This window comes from Heptranchias perlo, chromosome 2 (genome assembly GCF_035084215.1).
Source record: "Heptranchias perlo isolate sHepPer1 chromosome 2, sHepPer1.hap1, whole genome shotgun sequence".
NCBI lineage: Eukaryota > Metazoa > Chordata > Chondrichthyes > Hexanchiformes > Hexanchidae > Heptranchias > Heptranchias perlo.
In genome coordinates this window covers 112,570,666-112,588,289 of record NC_090326.1, presented here as the reverse complement: position 1 = coordinate 112,588,289, position 17,624 = coordinate 112,570,666, and the positions used below count along the sequence as shown (strand labels likewise).

The window sequence follows — 17,624 nt, the reverse complement described above, 5'->3', positions numbered from 1 at the left end:
TGTGACCGCATCGTACCAACTGGATACCAAGTTTTAAAAAAAAATACACAGACACAGTGTCCATACTTTTACAAATCACCAGCTCTTCAACGTAATTTGGAAGCCTGCGACTTTGAATCTGTAGTTACCTAGATTACTAATTACTTCCTTTAAGCCATATCATTAAATAAGTAATGAGATCTGATTACTGGCACTCTCCACATACCAACATTGTGTGTGGTGTAAACTTTTTATTAAACAGAAAATTGCTATACATCTGCACTCCTGCCTGCGCGCTTGCACGGCAACATGGTATATCATGTGACCTATGACATGTATTGGGAACACGCTGTAAGGGCCAGTTCACAGGGCTTTTCAATGCATTTTGAAATGAAATGTTGTGATCTACTTACCACTTTTAATATATAATAGATATAAAGCCACATTGAAAACAGCCCTAACAATCTGGTGGTTATTTATCAAATTGTTTTTCCTGTTTTTTTTTTAGCTAGTATATGAACAGTCGGTTATTAATAGGGTTTCTTGCATGTTATTAAATAAAGAACACTAAGAGAAACACACTTTTAAATGTGTTCATGCAATAGTTGAATGTGTTTGTGAGACTGGTTCAGGAATATGGTGAGAGGCATGTAGGTGGTTTGATCTTTGAAAAGGGGATTAGTCTCTTGGCACTGTCTTTATTTCCTAAAGTTATCAAAACAAATTAGTCAATTTAAAGTACGGCATATTTATAAAACCTTTTTTCTTTCCTGAACTACAGTTCAGAAACAGGCCACTCGGCCCAACTAGTCTGTGCTGGTGTTTATGCTCCATACGCGCCTCCTCCCTTCTTAACACTATCAGGATACCCTTCTATTCCTTTCTCCCCCATGTGCTTATCTAGCTTCTCCTTAAATGCAGCTATGCTATTTGCCTCAACTACTCCTTGTGGTACTGCGTTCCACATTCTTACCACTCTTTGGGTAAAGAAGTTTCTCCTGAAATCGCTATTGGATTTATTACCTATGGTTTTGGACTCCCCTACAAGTGGAAACATTTTCTCTACCTCTAACCTATTAAACCCTATCATTCTCTAAAAGACCTCTCTCGGGTACCCATCAGCTTTCTCTTTTCTAGAGAAAAGAGCCCCAGCCTGTTCAGCCTTTCCTGATAACGCAGAGAAGTGTGAAGTGATACATTTTGGCAGGAAGAACGAGGAGAGGCAATATAAACTAAATGGTACAATTCTAAAGGGGGTACAGGAACAGAAAGACCTGGGGGTATATGTACACAAATCTTTGAAGGTGGCAGGATAGGCTGAGAAAGCGGTTAAAAAAGCATACTTTAGGAAGGATGTGAAGGCCTTAGAGAGAGTGCAGAAAAGACTTAATAGAATGGTTCCAGGGATAAGGGACTTCTGTTATGTGGATAGATTGGAGGAGCTGGGGTTGTTCTCCTTAAAGCGGAGAAGGTTAAGAGGAGATTTGATAGACGTGTTCAAAATCATGAACAGTTTAGATAAAGTAAATAAAGAGAAATTGTTCCCATTGGTGGAAGGGTCAAGAACCAGAGGACACAGATTTAAGGTGATTGGTAAAAGAATCAAAGGCGACACGAGGAGAAACTTTTTATGCAGCGAGTAGTTATGATCTGGAATGCGCTGCCTGAAAGGGTGTTGGTAGTAGATTCAATCGTGGCTTTCAAAAAGGAATTGGATAAATACTTGAAGGGAAAAAATTTGCAGGGTTATGGGGAAAGAGCGGGGGAATGGAACTAACTGGATTGCTCTTACAAAGAGCCGGCACGGGCTTGATGGGCCGAATGGCCTCCTTCTGTGCTGTAACCATTCTATGATTCTGTATCCTCTCAGTTTTGGTATTATCCTCGTGAATCTTTTTGCACCCTCTCCAATGCCTCTATATCCTTTTTATAATATGGAGACCAGAACTGTGCACAATACTCCAAGTGTGGTCTAACCAAGGTTCTATACAAGTTTAACATAACTTCTTTGCTTTTCAATTCTATCCCTCTAGAAATGAACCCGAGTGCTTGATTTGCCTTTTTTACGGGCTTATTAACCTGCGTTGCTACTTTTAGTGATTTGTGTATCTGTACCCCCAGATCCCTTTGCTCCTCTATCCCATTTAGACTCTTATTATCCAAGCAGTATGTGGCCTCCTTATTCTTTCTACCAAAATGCATCACCATACATATATATATATATATATATATACACACACAATGGTTTGGTGCGGCATAGAGCATAGTAACACAAAATTAGTTTAAGGTGCTTTAGTATTGTGCAAGACCGTGCTAGTGCTCTTGGCTTCTCAAAGTGAGGGTTTTCTGGGCCACCAGTCTTCATGAGTTAAAGAGGAGAGGTGTGAAATATTGGAAAAGGTAAACATAAGGAGAGAGGAAGTACGAGAGGGACTGGAATCCTTGAAAGTTGATGAGTCACCAGGGCCGGATGGATTGTTTCCTAGGCTATTGAAGGAAGCCAGGGAGGAAATAGCGGATGCTCTGAGGATCATTTTCCAATCCTCACTAGATGCAGGGGAGGTACCGGAGGACTGGAAAACTGCAAACGTAGTACCATTGTTTAAAAAGAGTACGAGGGAAAGGCCGAACAATTTTAGGCCGGTCAGTCTTACCTCAGTGGTGGGCAAACTATTAGAATCAATACTGAGAGATAGGATAAACTGTTACTTGGAAAGGCATGGTTTAATCCGGGATAGTCAGCATGGATTTGTTCAGGGAAGATCATGCCTTACAAATCTGATTGAATTCTTTGAGGTAGTGACAAGGAGGATTGATGAGGGTAATGCAGTGGATGTTGTCTACATGGATTTTAGTAAGGCATTTGACAAGGTCCCACATGGCAGACTGGTCAGAAAGGTAAAAGCCCATGGGATACAGGGAAATGTTGCGAATTGGATCCAAAATTGGCTCAATAACAGGAAACAAAGGGTAAAAGTCAGTGGATATCTTTGTAATTGGAAATCCGTTTCCAGTGGTGTGCCATAGGGCTCAGTGTTGGGTCCCTTGCTGTTTGTGGTATATATTAATGATTTGGACATGAATGTAGGGGGCACGATTGGCAAATTTGCAGGTGACACAAAATTGGCCGTGTAGTTGATAGTGAAGAGGATAGCTGTAGACTCCAAGAAGATACCAATGGGTTGGTGGAGTGGGCGGAAAAGTGGCAAATGGAGTTCAACCCGGAGAAGTGTGAGGTAATGCACTTAGGGAAGGCAAACAGTAAACGGGAATAGATTGAGAGGGGTAGAGGAAGTGAGACACCTTGGAGTGCATGTGCACAGGTCCCTGAAGGTGGCAGTACACGTAGATAAGGTTGTGAAGAAGGCATACGGAATGCTCTCCGTTATTAGCCGAGGTATAGAATACAAAGCAGGGATGTAATGATGGAATTGTATAAAACGCTGGTAAGGCCACAGCTGGAGTATTGTGCGCAGTTCTGGTCACCACATTACAGGAAGAACGTAATTGCTCTGGAGAGAGTACAGAGAAGATTTACAAGAATGTTGCCAGGGCTTGAAAATTGCAGCTACAAGGAGAGATTGGAAATGCTGGGTTGTTTTCCTTGGAGCAGAGAAGGCTGAGGGGAGACTTGATTGAGATGCCCCTCAATGAGGGGCCTAGATAGAGTAGACAGGAAGTACCTGTTTCCTCTAGCGGAGAGTTCAAGAACGAGAGGACGTAGATTTAAGCTGATTGGCGGAAGGATTAGAGGGGACATGAGGAAAAACTTTTTTACCCAGAGGGTGGTGGGTGTATGGAATTTGCTGCCCGAATTAGTGGTAGAGGCAGGGACCCTCAACTCTTTAAAAAGTACCTGGACCTGCACCAAAAGTGCTGTAAGCTGCAGGGCTACGGACCGGGTGCTGGAAGGTGGGATTAGAATGGGCACCTGGTTGTTCTTCGAGCCGGCGCGGACGCGATGGGCCAAATTGCCCCCTTCTGTGCTGTAATTTTTTCTATGGTTCTATGAGTCCGTCAGTTTTGCATTTGGCTTGCAGCCAGCTGGGCAAGGCACTGCTTTGGAAACCTGGCAGCAATAGTGCAGTAGAAGAGCACTTTAGATATCCTTCACCACCCCCTTCCCAATTAGTCACCAAATGGTAGATGTTCTCAATTATTTTTCCAAACAGTATACTACTATGATACAAACCGTGATGTAGACGTTCAGATTTTGAAGTTGAAGCTTCCGTACTGTTAGTGTTCCTAATGTGGAAAAAGGTGAGCGACCTCCTCCTAACACGTACCTATGAAATGTGTTATACGTTTATTCAAACTGTGAAACCTGGTTCGGGACAAGTTGTGTTCTACCTTTCTCAGTCCAACTCTATTTAATTGCCTTCATTAACAATATTTATTTTCTTTTGGCAGGTTGAGGCATGTAGGCTTTACAGCAAGTTCTCAGCTAGACCAAGCAGTTTGAAAGCTATACCTGCCATAATAGAAAAGGTAACTTTGAATGCAATAGGGATAGTAGGTAAGATACCTAGTATCATTGATAAGTTCATTTAAAAAAAATTGTTGCTGTTAAAATGGGCAAAATAACATTGAATGTTCCTACGAAGCAAGCTGATAGTGGCTCATTTCTAGTTAATATGATTGTGACTTCATTACTTTCATAACTGTAAGCAGGACTTGTTATCAAGCCATTTGAAATAAATTGGCCCCAAAGGGAAAATACACTTCCAGACTGGCAGAAAATTTATTCTAATGCGTTTTTCTAATATTATTAGAAACCTTATTGACCTTTACCTTCCTACTTACACTAAATTAACTTCAGAGAGACTAAGATGTGAGCGTAAGAACATAAGAGATAGGAGCAGGAGTAGGCCATTTGGCCCTTTGAGCCTGCTTCGCCATTCAATAAGATCATGGCTGATCTGATTCTGGCCTCAACTCCACTTTCCTGCCTGTTCTCTCAGAAATCTTATATGTTTCAATAAGATCTCCTCTCATTCTTCTAAACTCCAGTGAGTATAGACCAATCTTTCCTCATAAGACAACCCTTCCATACCCAGAATCAACCTAGTGAACCTTCTCTGAACTGCCTCCAATGCAAGTATATCCTTACTTAAATAAGGGGACCAAAACTGTACGCAGTACACTAGGTGTGGTCTCACCAGCACCCTGTACAGTTGTAGCAAGACTTCCCTGCTTTTATACTCCATCCTCCTTGAAATAAAGGCCAATTTTCCATTTGCCTTCCCAATTACCTGCTGCACCTGTATGCTAACTTTTTGTGTTTCATGTATGAGGACACCCAAATCCCTCTGTACCACAGCATTCTGTAGTCTTTCTCTATTTTGCTTTTTTATTCTTATTACCAAAGTGGGTGACTTCACATTTTCCCAGATTATACTCCATCTGTCAAATTTTTGCCCACTCACTTAACCTATCTATATTCCTTTGCAGACACTTTGTGTCCTCCTCACAACTTACTTTTCCACCTATCTTTGTATCATCAGCAAATTTGGCCACAATACACTCACTTCCTTCATCCAAGCCATTGATATAGATTGTAAATAGTTGCGGCCCCAGCACTGATCCCTGCTAGTTACAGATTGCCATCCTGAAAATGACTCCTTTATCCTGACTTTCTGTTAGTTAGCCAATTCTCTATCCATGCTAATATATTACCCCTAACACCATGTGCCCCTCCCTTGTGCAGTAACCTTTTATGTGGCACCTTATCGCATGCCTTTTGGAAATGCAAATACACTACATCTACTGGTTCCCCTTTATCCACCCTGCTCATTACTTCCTCAAAGAACTCTAATAAATTTGTCAAACATGATTTCCCTTTCATTAAACCATGTTGACTCGCCTTGATTTTATTTTTGAGTCTCCAAATGTCCTGCTACTACTTCCTTAATAATGGATTCTAGCATTTTCCCAGTGACAGATGTTAGGCTAATTGGCCTATAGTTACCTGCTTCCCTCCTTTCTTGAATACGGCATTACATTTGCGGTTGTCCAATCCGCTGGAACCTTTCCAGAATCTAGTGAATTTTGGAAGCCATCGGGTCCAGGGGACTTGTCAGCCTGCAGATCCATTAGTTTGCCTATTACTTTTTCTCTAGTGATAGTGATCGCTTTTAGATCCTCCCTCCCCTTTGCCCCTTGATTTTCTACTATTATTGGTATACTTTTAGTGTCTTCTACTGTGAAGACAGATACAAAATATCTGTTCAGTGCCTCTGCCATTTCCTTATTTTCCATTATTATTTCCCCAGTCTCATCCTCTAAGGGACCTACACTTACTTTAGCTACTCTCTCCCTTTTTATATACTTGTAAAAGCTCTTACTGTCAGTTTTTATATTTCTTGCTAGTTTACTCTCATAATCTATTTTCTCTTTTTAGTCCTCTTTTGCTGGTTTCTAAAGTTTTCCCAATCTTCGGGCTTGCCACTAATCTTTGCCACATTGTATGCCTTTTTTTAAAAACTTGATACCATCCTTAACTTCCTTAGTTAGCCATGGTTGCTACACCCTTCTCGTGGAGTCTTTCCTCCTTACTGGGATATATTTTTGTTGAGAGTCATAAAATATCTTTTTAAATGTCTGCCACTGCTTATCCACAGTCATACCTTCTAATCTGTTTTCCTAATCCACTTTAGCCAACTCTGTCCTCATGCCATTGTAATTGCCCTTATTTAGGTTCAATACAGCAGTTTCAGATCCAAGATCCTCAATCTCAAACTGGATGAGAAATTCTATCATTTGGAAAATTTTGATAAAAATTTAAACTGATGATAAAGAGCAGTTCCTTTTCCAGTGTATGCAAGTGGAGGAACTCCTGAGATTTTTGCTTGCTAATGAGCTTGCTAATGTTTTGCAGTGGATATATTGACACGGTGTCTTGGACCAACACAGAAACTTGTGTTCCTTTGCCAGAAACAGACTGGTTACATATCTCTTTATTGATATCAGTTAAAATTTTTATCAAAGTTTTCCAAATATTTAGAAGTACAAGTGTACTTTCAACTACAGTAGTTTTAAGAGGAGTTCAGAGCTAGTTTTTTTTTTGCAGGTGTGTATATATAAGCTAAAATTGTAATTATATGTAAATATACTTTTTTATATATATATATTTTATATATACTATACTAATATCTACTACTGGCTACTAGCTAGAAGAAATCTCAAATCATTTAATATTTTTTAAAGGCAGTTAGAAGTAGTATCTATGGCCGTCCAGGAGCTTGTTATATTGATATCCCTGGAGAGATGGTGACCTCAACAATCCAGACTGCATCACTGAGGTAGGTCTATGTGCCAAGATTAGTCAGACATTGGTCATTAGTTTTAGAATTAATGACTCAAATTTAATTGCTGCTTCTTTGAACATGGTAACGTGGGCAATGAACATTGTGTTCTATCTGGATGATCCCAATGTTTTCTTTATATAAAAATAACACCTTTACTTTTACTCCCTCAATTACTTCTCTCACCAGATGTCTCCCGGGCAGTCTGTTCTACACATTTACTGGCCTTTGTGTTAAGTAGTTAAATCTAAATTATCTGTCCACCCTCCTCCTTCTGTCCTTGAGTCTGTGCCCTTGGTTACAAAGTTGTGGTAATGTCAAGTAATACATATTTGGGTTCAATTTATCTCCTTAGAACCCTGAAAACTTTGGTAAGATCTCCCTGAGCTGCCTTTGTTCCAATGCAGATTCCCAGCTTCATTAGTTTCCTTGTAGCTTAGTTACCCTCCCTTCACATGCAGAATGTCTCCACTCTTGTCTGATGACCCAAACTGATTACAGCACTCCAGTTAGGAGTGAAACAGAGTCTATTCAAGCTCATTTTATTATCTAAAGATAAATAGAAGTGGTATCTATGGCTGTCCAGGAGCTTGTTATATTAATATCCCTAGGACATGTATCCTATCCTTTCAGCTATACATTCTCTAAGACTTTGGCGTGCTGCCATATACTGTGCCGGTGGTTTCAGTAGGGTATTTACCTGTACCCCCATATTCCTGTTGTATTGTATGCTAGTACACTATCATTTGTGCTATATTTCCTTTCTCAACCTGCCCTGCCACCTTCAAAGATTTGTGCACATATACCCCCAGATCTCTTGGTTCCTTTAGAATTGTACTATTTAGTTGATATTGCCTCTCCTCATTCTTCCTACCAAAATGTATTACTCTGCACTTTTCTGCGTTAAATTTCATCTGCCATGTGTCCACCCACTCCACCAGCCTATGTCCTCTTGAAGTCTATCGCTATCCTCCTTACTGTTTACTACACTTCCAAGTTTTGTGTCATCTGCAGATTTTGAAATTGTGCCCTGCACAGCCAAGTCCAAGTCATTAATGTATATCAAGAAAAGCAGTGGTCGGAGTACTGACCCTGGGGAACACCACTGTATACCTACCTCCAGTCTGAAAAACAACCGTTCACCACTCCTCTGTTTCCTGTCACTTAGCCAATTTTGTATCCATGCTGTCACTTCCCCTTTTATTCTATAGTAGCAGAGACTGATGAAATAATGGCCTCTGACAGTATGTAATGGAAAATTGCAAACACTGGCTTCATCCTACAGATTGACCTGCCCCTCTACAGGTTTCCTGTGCAGTACTAGCGATTATCCTTTACTTGTGTCGTATGACTCCGGCAGTAGTAAATGTCACAACACTGAATTACTAAGAGCGCTAAGCTGGAGGAAATGTGGATCCAGTGAGAGCATGTTTTGGAGTATTGGCATTTCTCTCCAAGAATAGTTCGTATATCTTTCTAATTTATGGCTTTGGAAAATAACACTGAACACAGATAAAATTATTTTCTTTTCTCCTAACTTTTACTATAAGATGGAAGGCTGACCCTAATAAATCACATGCACATAGAATGCCTTTTTTGTTCTTGATACAAATCATATAGGTGAAGTTGATTTATTTCACTATGAAATGTGCACTTATAAAACCGTAGTGAGTGCTTGTTTTACAATATTGGTATAGAAGCTTGTCACAGTATCATGCAGCTAGAAGATAAGAGCTAGGAGAATCCATCTAATTGTCTTTCTCCACTTAGAACTGTTCCGTGTTGTCTCCGTGCTCCAGTGGCCATGGCGGAGCCTCAAGTAGTGACAGAAGCAGCTTTGATCATTAAAAATGCCAAGAGGCCCCTCGTTATTCTTGGTAAAGGTACGGAGATCAAAAAAGAAGTGTGTTTTTAAATGAAAATGTTTGGGATCTATAGTTTTCAATTAATAAATGAGGGAAGTAAGACTGGCTTATGGGTCCTTGTGGGGCAATAATTTTGGGCAGCATTTTACAAAGCAGAAATGTTAAATGTTAGTATTTTTAAAAAAAAATCCCTTCCTGATATTTATTGGGATTGTATGTTGAATATGACTTCTGGATGCAAGGAAGGAAATGCACTGTTATGTTTTAAAATGTTATGGAAGTTCAGTATAGTGGCAGTCTCGAGAAGAATTATTCATTGCAATGTTAGTTTTGGCCTCTGCTAAAGGTAAGCCACGAGCTGGAATGTGCCAGCGTCGTAGAACTTTCTGCCCCATACTGTCTAATTGTTTAATTCTGATCTACTGATTTCTATTGCAATTCTGTGTTGGAAGATGACCATGTTTGCAGCTTAATAGCTACGTCACTGTGGCACTGGATAATCTGAGGAAAGTGAGAAAGATAGTATTAAGAAAGGATGTTACCCCACACCACATGTTATTTATATGGACTTCCAGAAGGCATTTGATAAAGTCCCACATAAGAGACTGTTAGCTAAGATAGAAGCCCATGGAATCGAGGGAAAAGTACGGACTTGGTTAGGAAGTTGGCTGAGCGAAAGGCGACAGAGAGTAGGGATAATGGGTAGGTACTCACATTGGCAGGATGTGACTAGTGGAGTCTCGCAGAGATCTGTCTTGGGGCCTCAATTATTCACGATATTTATTAACGACTTAGATGAAGACATAGAAAGTCTCATATCTAAGTTTGCCGATGACACAAAGGTTGGTGGCATTGCAAGCTGTATAGATGAAAACAAAATTACAAAGCGATATTGATAGATTAGGTGAATGGGCAAAACTGTGGCAAATGGAATTCAATGTAGACAAATGTGAGGTCATCCACTTTGGATCAAAAAAGGATAGAACAGAGTACTTTCTAAATGGTAAAAAGTTAATAACAGTGGATCAGTGGATGTCCAAAGGGACCTAGGGGTTCAGGTTCATTGATCATTGAAGTGTCATGAACAGGTGCAGAAAATAATCAATAAGGCTAATGGAATGCTGGCCTTTATATATAGAGGATTAGAGTACAAGGGGGCAGAAGTTATGCTGCAGCTATACAAAACCCTGGTTAGACCGCACCTGGAGTACTGTGAGCAGTTCTGGGCACCGCACCTTCGGAAGGACATATTGGCCTTGGAGGGAGTGCAGCATAGGTTTACTAGAATGATACCCGGACTTCAAGGGTTAAGTTACGAGAAGAGATTACGCAAATTGGGGTTGTATTCTCTAGAGTTTAGAAGGTTAAGGGGTGATCTGATCGAGGGCTGAATGGCCTACTCCTGTTCCTATAAAAATTGCTTGTAGCCAAACAGCAACGAATGGTATTGACTTTCTCCATAGAGAGTTTGGTAAATTGGGCCATGTCGCCCTTTTGAACGAGACAGAATTATGGGCGAGCTACCGAATACACATTCTTCTTCATTTGCACATCTTCTGCATACAAGAGTAGCCCAGGATGTCATTAAAAAAATTATGATACATTTGGTTCCTATTGTGGATGTCAATAAGGATAGCACCCACGTGACCCTTCCTTCCTGAATGCAGGTTCCTACCAGATGCTGTGGTTCTGTTTTCCCTGTTGTTTTCTCACGTTATAAACTTATGATTTTATTTTCTCTCTCCTGCCATTTTTTCGCCCTCCTCCTGAAATTTGGTCCCTTCCTGGACCAATTGTAGTAGCCCTACCACCACCCAGGCTAAGATCAGCTTAACTCGGTATAGACCCAGCAATCAAACTTTGAATCTTCCTGGTCCTTATAGCTCAGCTTTCTTAACAATTGAGCCTTTGCGGTGAGCCCATTGGTCAATTACTACAAAACTTGCCCACTTTTTAATGAAGTGTAGGCTCTTTCTGTCACTGGACTTCAAGCATTCTGATAAGTGTGGTGTGCCAGTCACAATGACCAGTAATCATGGCAATTTCTTCTGACATTTATTAATAAGTACAATGTGATTTGTGCCAAAAATGCCTTACCTTCTCAGCCCATAGTCATCTGGGCTAATACCAGCAGAGAGAGAAGTTTATATAAGATACACAGAGGAGCAAGAGCACTAAAAATGATAGGGCAGGTAAGACATTTTCTGTAAGAACGATGGGACCCATCAGAACATAGGGGCAAAGTCAAGGATGAGAAAAGGATATTGGATTCTTGAGTTTGTTCCCCTAGTATTTCAATTTGCCCAGCCTAGTTTCCAACTGCACCTCAAACTCCCCAAATGTATTTGATTCAAAACCTTGCCTGGTCGATTATTCTGATTTTTTTTTGTTCTAAAATCTGTATTAAATTTACCTTGTTCTAAAGCCTGACTGATTTAGTCATATTCTGGCTAGACCTTATCTATGCCATTTAATATGTTATAGATCTCAATTAGATCACCTCTTAATCATCATCCATCTAGACTGTAGAGCTTAAACTTTGAGAGTCCGGAATGGTATGTTGCCATTCAGGTAATAAGTTTGTACAAAATGATTAGATCACAGTTAGAATAACATGTGCAATTTTGGGTGCCCCTTTATTGAAAGGACATTAAAGCCATAGAGAATGTGGAGCATAGATTCACTATCATGTTGCCAAAGATGGGAAACTATAGTTATTAAGAGAGACTTGAGATACTAGGACTACATCCATTGGAGCAGAAAAGGCCATTAAGAACCTAGGAAGAGGAGTAGGCCATTCAGTCCTTCGAGCCTGTTCCACCATTCAATTAGATCATGGCTAATCTGTACCTGAACTCCATTTACCCATCTTTGTTCATATCCTTTGATACCCTTACCTAACAAAAATCTATCGATCTCAGATTTGAGAATTTTAATTGACCCAGCATCCACAGCCTTTTAGGGGAGCGAGTTCCAGATTTCCACTATCCTTTATGTGAAAAAATGCTTCCTGATTTCATTCCTAAATTGCCCAGCTCTAATTTTAAGATTATGCCCTATTGTTCTGGATTCCCCTACCAGAGGAAGTAATTTCTCTGTATCTACCCTATCAGATCTCAAGTCAAGCCAAGTTTATGCAACATGTCTTCATAATTTAACCCTTTAAGCCCTGGTATAATTCTGGTGAATCTGCGCTGTACCCCTTCCAAGGCCAATATATCATTCCTGTGGTTCGATGCTCAAAACTGAGTTCAGTACTCCAGATGGAGTCCAACCAATGCTCTGTACAACTGAAGCATCAATTCCTCACTTTTGTATTCCAACCCCCTTGAGATAAAGGACGACATTCTATTAGCATTTTCGATTAATTTTTGTAGTAGTTTTTAGTGATATGTGCAAATGGACACCTAAATCTGATAGAGATTTAATGCTTTCTGCATCCAGGTCATTTATGTAGATATGATGCAACAAAGCTCCAAGTACTGACCCTTGTGGTTCTCCACTCAGTACCTCCACCCAATCTGACTCTATGAGAGTGAAATTCTGTGGGGGTTCTCCCAATCCTCTGCAATTTATGCCGTTTTTCCGGGATTTCTGCAGCCCTTAAAAACATAAGTAATAGGAGCAGGAGTAGGCCACATGGCCCCTCAAGCCTGCTCCGCAATTCAATCAGATCATGGCTGATCTTCGACCTCAACTCCACTTTCCTGCCCGATCCCCATATCCCTTGATTCCCTTAGAGTCCCGAAATCTGTCTATCTCAGTCTTGAATAAAGTCAACGACTCAGCTCCACGGCCCTCTGGGGTAGAGAATTCCAAAGATTCACAACCCTCTGAGTGAAGAAATTCCTCCTCCTCCTCTCAGTCTTAAATGGCCGACCCCTTATCCTGCGACTATGCCTTCTAGTTCTAGACTCTCCAGCCGTGGGAAACAACCTCTCTGCAAAGGTATGGTGGATCAGCAGGAGAATCCCCCCGTGGAATTTCACCCTCTTTGTCTCTCATGAGTACTCTCTGTTTCCTATTTTCACAAACAAAGGAAGATTTTCCCTGCTATCTAAATGATGTCCAGCATCAATTCTTGCTCCTATTTTAAAAACAAAAACAAAAAATACATCAGCAATGCAGAAGGTTAAAAGTTCAGTTCACTCAATCTGATGACCTTTCTATTCTCCATATAGATACATTGATGATATAGATACCTTCCACCCTGCTGGCCTGGCCTGAATGTGAACACCACTTTGTTTCTGTTTGTGTGCATACTCGGCTGAAGTGATCCTCGTGCGTATTTGCTGAAACAAGTCTCTCCATTGTGCAGCCCATATAACTTTATTTCTGTGTCACTCTGCAGCATGAGACGAGGGACCTTGATCTCACATATGAGATTCCTATGCAGAAGAGTTGGAAGGCTTGCAATATCATTTGCAGAACCTGTTTAAACAACAAGACCAATATTAAACCAAACCACTAGATAACTGTTGCCCTTGCTCGCTCATGAAATAAATATTGTACTGACCTCCATCGAGAGTTGCTCTAAGATTGCTGCTCTTCTAGCAGCTCAGATGTCAGACCTGTGCATTATTATTTCATATTAGAGCACTAGTAGCAGAGAGGTAGACCATTTCATTAGGTAAACAGCTGGCTGGAGGCTGTTGTACCAATAGGAGAGTGAGTTAGTTTTCATAGAACTGTTCAATAGTGCAAACTGAACAAGCTGAAGCTCCATAAATTACAAGCTTCCAGCACTGAATCTAGGTTATAGCTGCAGAAGAGGGCTACTAGTGGGTGAGCACGCCTCCTGCCTCAGGAAATTTTGTGCTTTGGCACTTTTTTTTATTCACTCAAATGCTGGAAAATGCATCAATGATTCAGCCTTTGAAGCCAAGATAATTTACTCTGGAGGGATTATAGTTATTTGAAATATTGAAATAAAATAGTTGTTAAAGTCACAATTGACTTTTGTTTTTTCCTCAGCATCAATAAGGATAACCCAGCCAGATGCTGCTACTATTAATATATAAGTGATATACCCCACAATAACAGCAGTTTATGTTAATGGAATAATGGCAGAAATGATGCTGGTTTATTTAATGGCTGATCATCCCATGACATTGCTCACTAGTAGTGTGAGGTCTGAAGCGTGGTTGTGTTATATAGCGTAGTCCCACTAGAGCTGAGGAGGGCAACACAGCCTGGGGTGGGGATGGGGACTGGGGATCAGGTACAGAATTCTAACATTAAAATCACTGGACTTCAACAAAAAGTAGATTCAGATAACACACTCAGCGCAGTGCAGAAAAAATGGTCATTTAAGTCACTGCAGTTACATACCGAGTTGTGACAATCTGCTTTAAACCTTTACTCAATATACTGACCTCTAAGCAGGATGAATGTTAGTAGCTTAACCACTGCCTGTTAACCTACTTTACAATAGGACTTAGCTGTTTAGTAATAACAGGGACATGGCAAACTTGAGAGAAATGTTTTTTTTCTTGAATTTGATTTCCTTTCAGGATATTATATGTGGGAGAATTAATTTTTGTTTGATCAGAAAACTGAGATGCTTTTTGTAAAAAAATATACAGCAAGGCTGGCCATTCAGACCATGCCATATCTTCTGCTTTGTAAGCATCCTCCCTTTCCACTTTGAGCAGTAGGTGGCAGCAGCAATTTCTGAGTTGTACTCTGTAACACTGGTGCATGCTGGGAGTTGTAGTCTGCGACTTTGTTGGGCCTCCCTTTCAAAAAGAGAATGGTGCAAGTTCCAGAAACATAGCAAAACTCAAACTCCAGGTCCCAAAGGGAGAGGGAGGCCCGTGGAGGGAAATGTTAACATTTCAAACACAAAAAAAAGGTTCAATATGGATGAGTTGACAAATCTATTGTGCATTTTTTTAAAATTCAGTTGTCGGAAATTAACTGTTCAATAATATTTGATGCAGTCAGCATCATTCAATGGGCAGTGATTTGTCTTGTTTGTTTCTTGTGAATGATATGTGAGCCAGCAAAATAAAACACTTTACAGATGTGACAGATACCTTTTCACATACAATGTGCACACATGACTTTTAATTACATGAATAGATAGGTATTTAATAATCCTAGTAAATTCATGTTAAATGGATAATTGAACGTACCAGAAATGAAACAGAAATATTCAAATAAAAAGCCAAAAACTGCAATTGCTAAAAAAAAACGGAACACCCTGGAAGCAGGTCAGTCCACATTTGTAAAGAGAAAAGACAGTTTAATGTTTCAGGGGAAATCAATAAATATTCAATATGTGTTTATAGTACAATTTCTTAACTTTTAAATGCAGTTAAGGTTCATTTAAATTGCTCTTTCATGCTGTTCATTATAATAAAAGCAGTAAATGTGATACAATAAATTGATTTGAGTAAGATGTTCCTTATTCATTTAAAGGAAATTTTAAATTGCATTGTTTCTAATGAATATAAAGAAGAGCTACTGCATAAACAAATTAATATGAAGGTCTGAAGACCACAGAATGTAAGAACGTAAGAAATAGGAGCAGGAGTAGGCCAATTGGCCCCTCGAGCCTGCTCCGCCATTCAATAAGATCATGGCTGATCTGATCCTAACCTCAAATCTAAAGAACACAAGAAGTAGGAGCAGGACCCGGCCACTCAGCCCCTGGGCCCGCTCCGCCACCCACAGGGCCTTGACCGATCCGAACTCAGCTTCATGTCCAATTTCCTGCCCGCTCCCCGTAACCCCTAATTCCCTTTACTTCTAGGAAACTGTCTATTTCTGTTTTAAATTTATTTAATGATGTCGCTTCCTGGGGCAGCAAATTCCACAGACCTACTACCATCTGAGTGAAGAAGTTTCTCCTCATCTCAGTTTTGAAAGAGCAGCCCCTTATTCTAAGATTATGCCCCCTCGTTCTAGTTTCACCCATCCTTGGGAACATCCTTACCGCATCCACCCGATCAAGCCCCTTCACAATCTTATATGTTTCAATAAGATCGCCTCTCATTCTTCTGAACTCCAATGAGTAGAGTCCCAGTCTACTCAACCTCTCCTCATATGTCCACCCCCTCATCTCCGGGATTAACCGAGTGAACCTTCTTTGTACTGCCTCGAGAGCAAGTATGTCTTTTCTTAAGTATGGAGACCAAAACTGTATGCAGTATTCCAGGTGCGGTCTCACCAATACCTTATATAACTGCAGCAATACCTCCCTGTTTTTATATTCTATCCCCCTAGCAATAAAAGCCAACATTCCGTTGGCCTTCTTGATCACCTGCTACACCTGCGTACGAACTTTTTGATTTTCTTGCACTGGGACCCCCAGATCCCTTTGTACTGCAGTACTTTCCAGTTTCTCGCCATTAAGATAATAACTTGCTCTCTGATTTTTCCTGCCAAAGTGCATAACCTCACATTTTCCAATATTGTATTGCATCTGCCAAATCTCCGCCCACTCACCCAGCCTGTCCATATCCCCTTGTAGGTTTTTTATGTCCTCCTCACTCTCCACTTTCCCTCCCATCTTTGTATCATCTGCAAACTTTGATATGTTACACTCGGTCCCCTCCTCCAAATCGTTAATATAGATTGTAAAGAGTTGGGGACCCAGCACCGACCCCTGCGGAACACCACTGGCTACTGGTTGCCAGTCCGAGAATGAACCATTTAGCCCAACTCTCTGCTTCCTGTTAGATAACCAATCCTCCACCCATGCCAGAATATTATCCCCAATCCAGTGAGTCTTCATCTTGAGCAATAATCTTTTATGTGGCACCTTGTCGAATGCCTTCTGGAAGTCTAAATACACTACGTCCACTGGTTCCCCTTTATCCACCCTGTACGTTATGTCCTCAAAGAACTCAAGCAAATTTGTCAGACATGACTTCCCCTTCATAAAGCCATGCTGACTTTGTCCTATTAAATTATGTTTATCTAAATGTTCCATTACTGTCTCCTTAATAATAGACTCCAAAATTTTACCCACCACAGATGTTAGGCTAACTGGTCTATAATTTCCAGCCTTCTGCCTACTACCCTTTTTAAATAAGGGTGTTACATTAGGAGTTTTCCAATCTGCCGGGACCTTTGCTGAGTCCAGAGAATTTTGGAAAATTATTACCAAAGCATCCACAATCCCTACTGCCACTTCCCTCAAGACCCGAGGATGTAAGCCATCAGGTCCAGGGGATTTATCCGCCTTGAGTCCCATTATTTTTACTGAGTACCAATTCCTTACTGATTTTAATCGTATTTAGCTCCTCCCCCCCTAGAGCCCCCTGTTTGTCCAGTGTTGGGATATTCTTAGTGTCCTCTACCGTAAAAACTGAAACAAAATATTTGTTCAGCATTTTTGCCATCTCCATGTTTCCCACCATTAATTTCCCGGTCTCATCCTCTAAGGGACCTACGTTTGCCTTAGCCACCCTTTTTCTTTTTATATAACTGTAGAAACTCTTGCTATCTGTTTTTATATTTTTTGCTA

The 17,624-nt window shown here is 40.5% G+C and overlaps 1 protein-coding gene across 2 annotated transcripts in view; it reads left to right on the top strand.

Annotated features, from left to right (window-relative positions):
* Positions 1–17,624, top strand: part of hacl1 (2-hydroxyacyl-CoA lyase 1) — an 82,634-nt gene that overhangs the window by 13,853 nt on the left and 51,157 nt on the right. For both annotated transcript variants that reach the window (XM_068005861.1, XM_068005851.1), the window contains exons 6-8: positions 4,390–4,467; positions 7,186–7,280; positions 9,054–9,166. In XM_068005861.1, the coding sequence (XP_067861962.1) occupies positions 4,390–4,467; positions 7,186–7,280; positions 9,054–9,166 (286 nt within the window). The remainder of the gene's footprint in view (positions 1–4,389; positions 4,468–7,185; positions 7,281–9,053; positions 9,167–17,624) is intronic.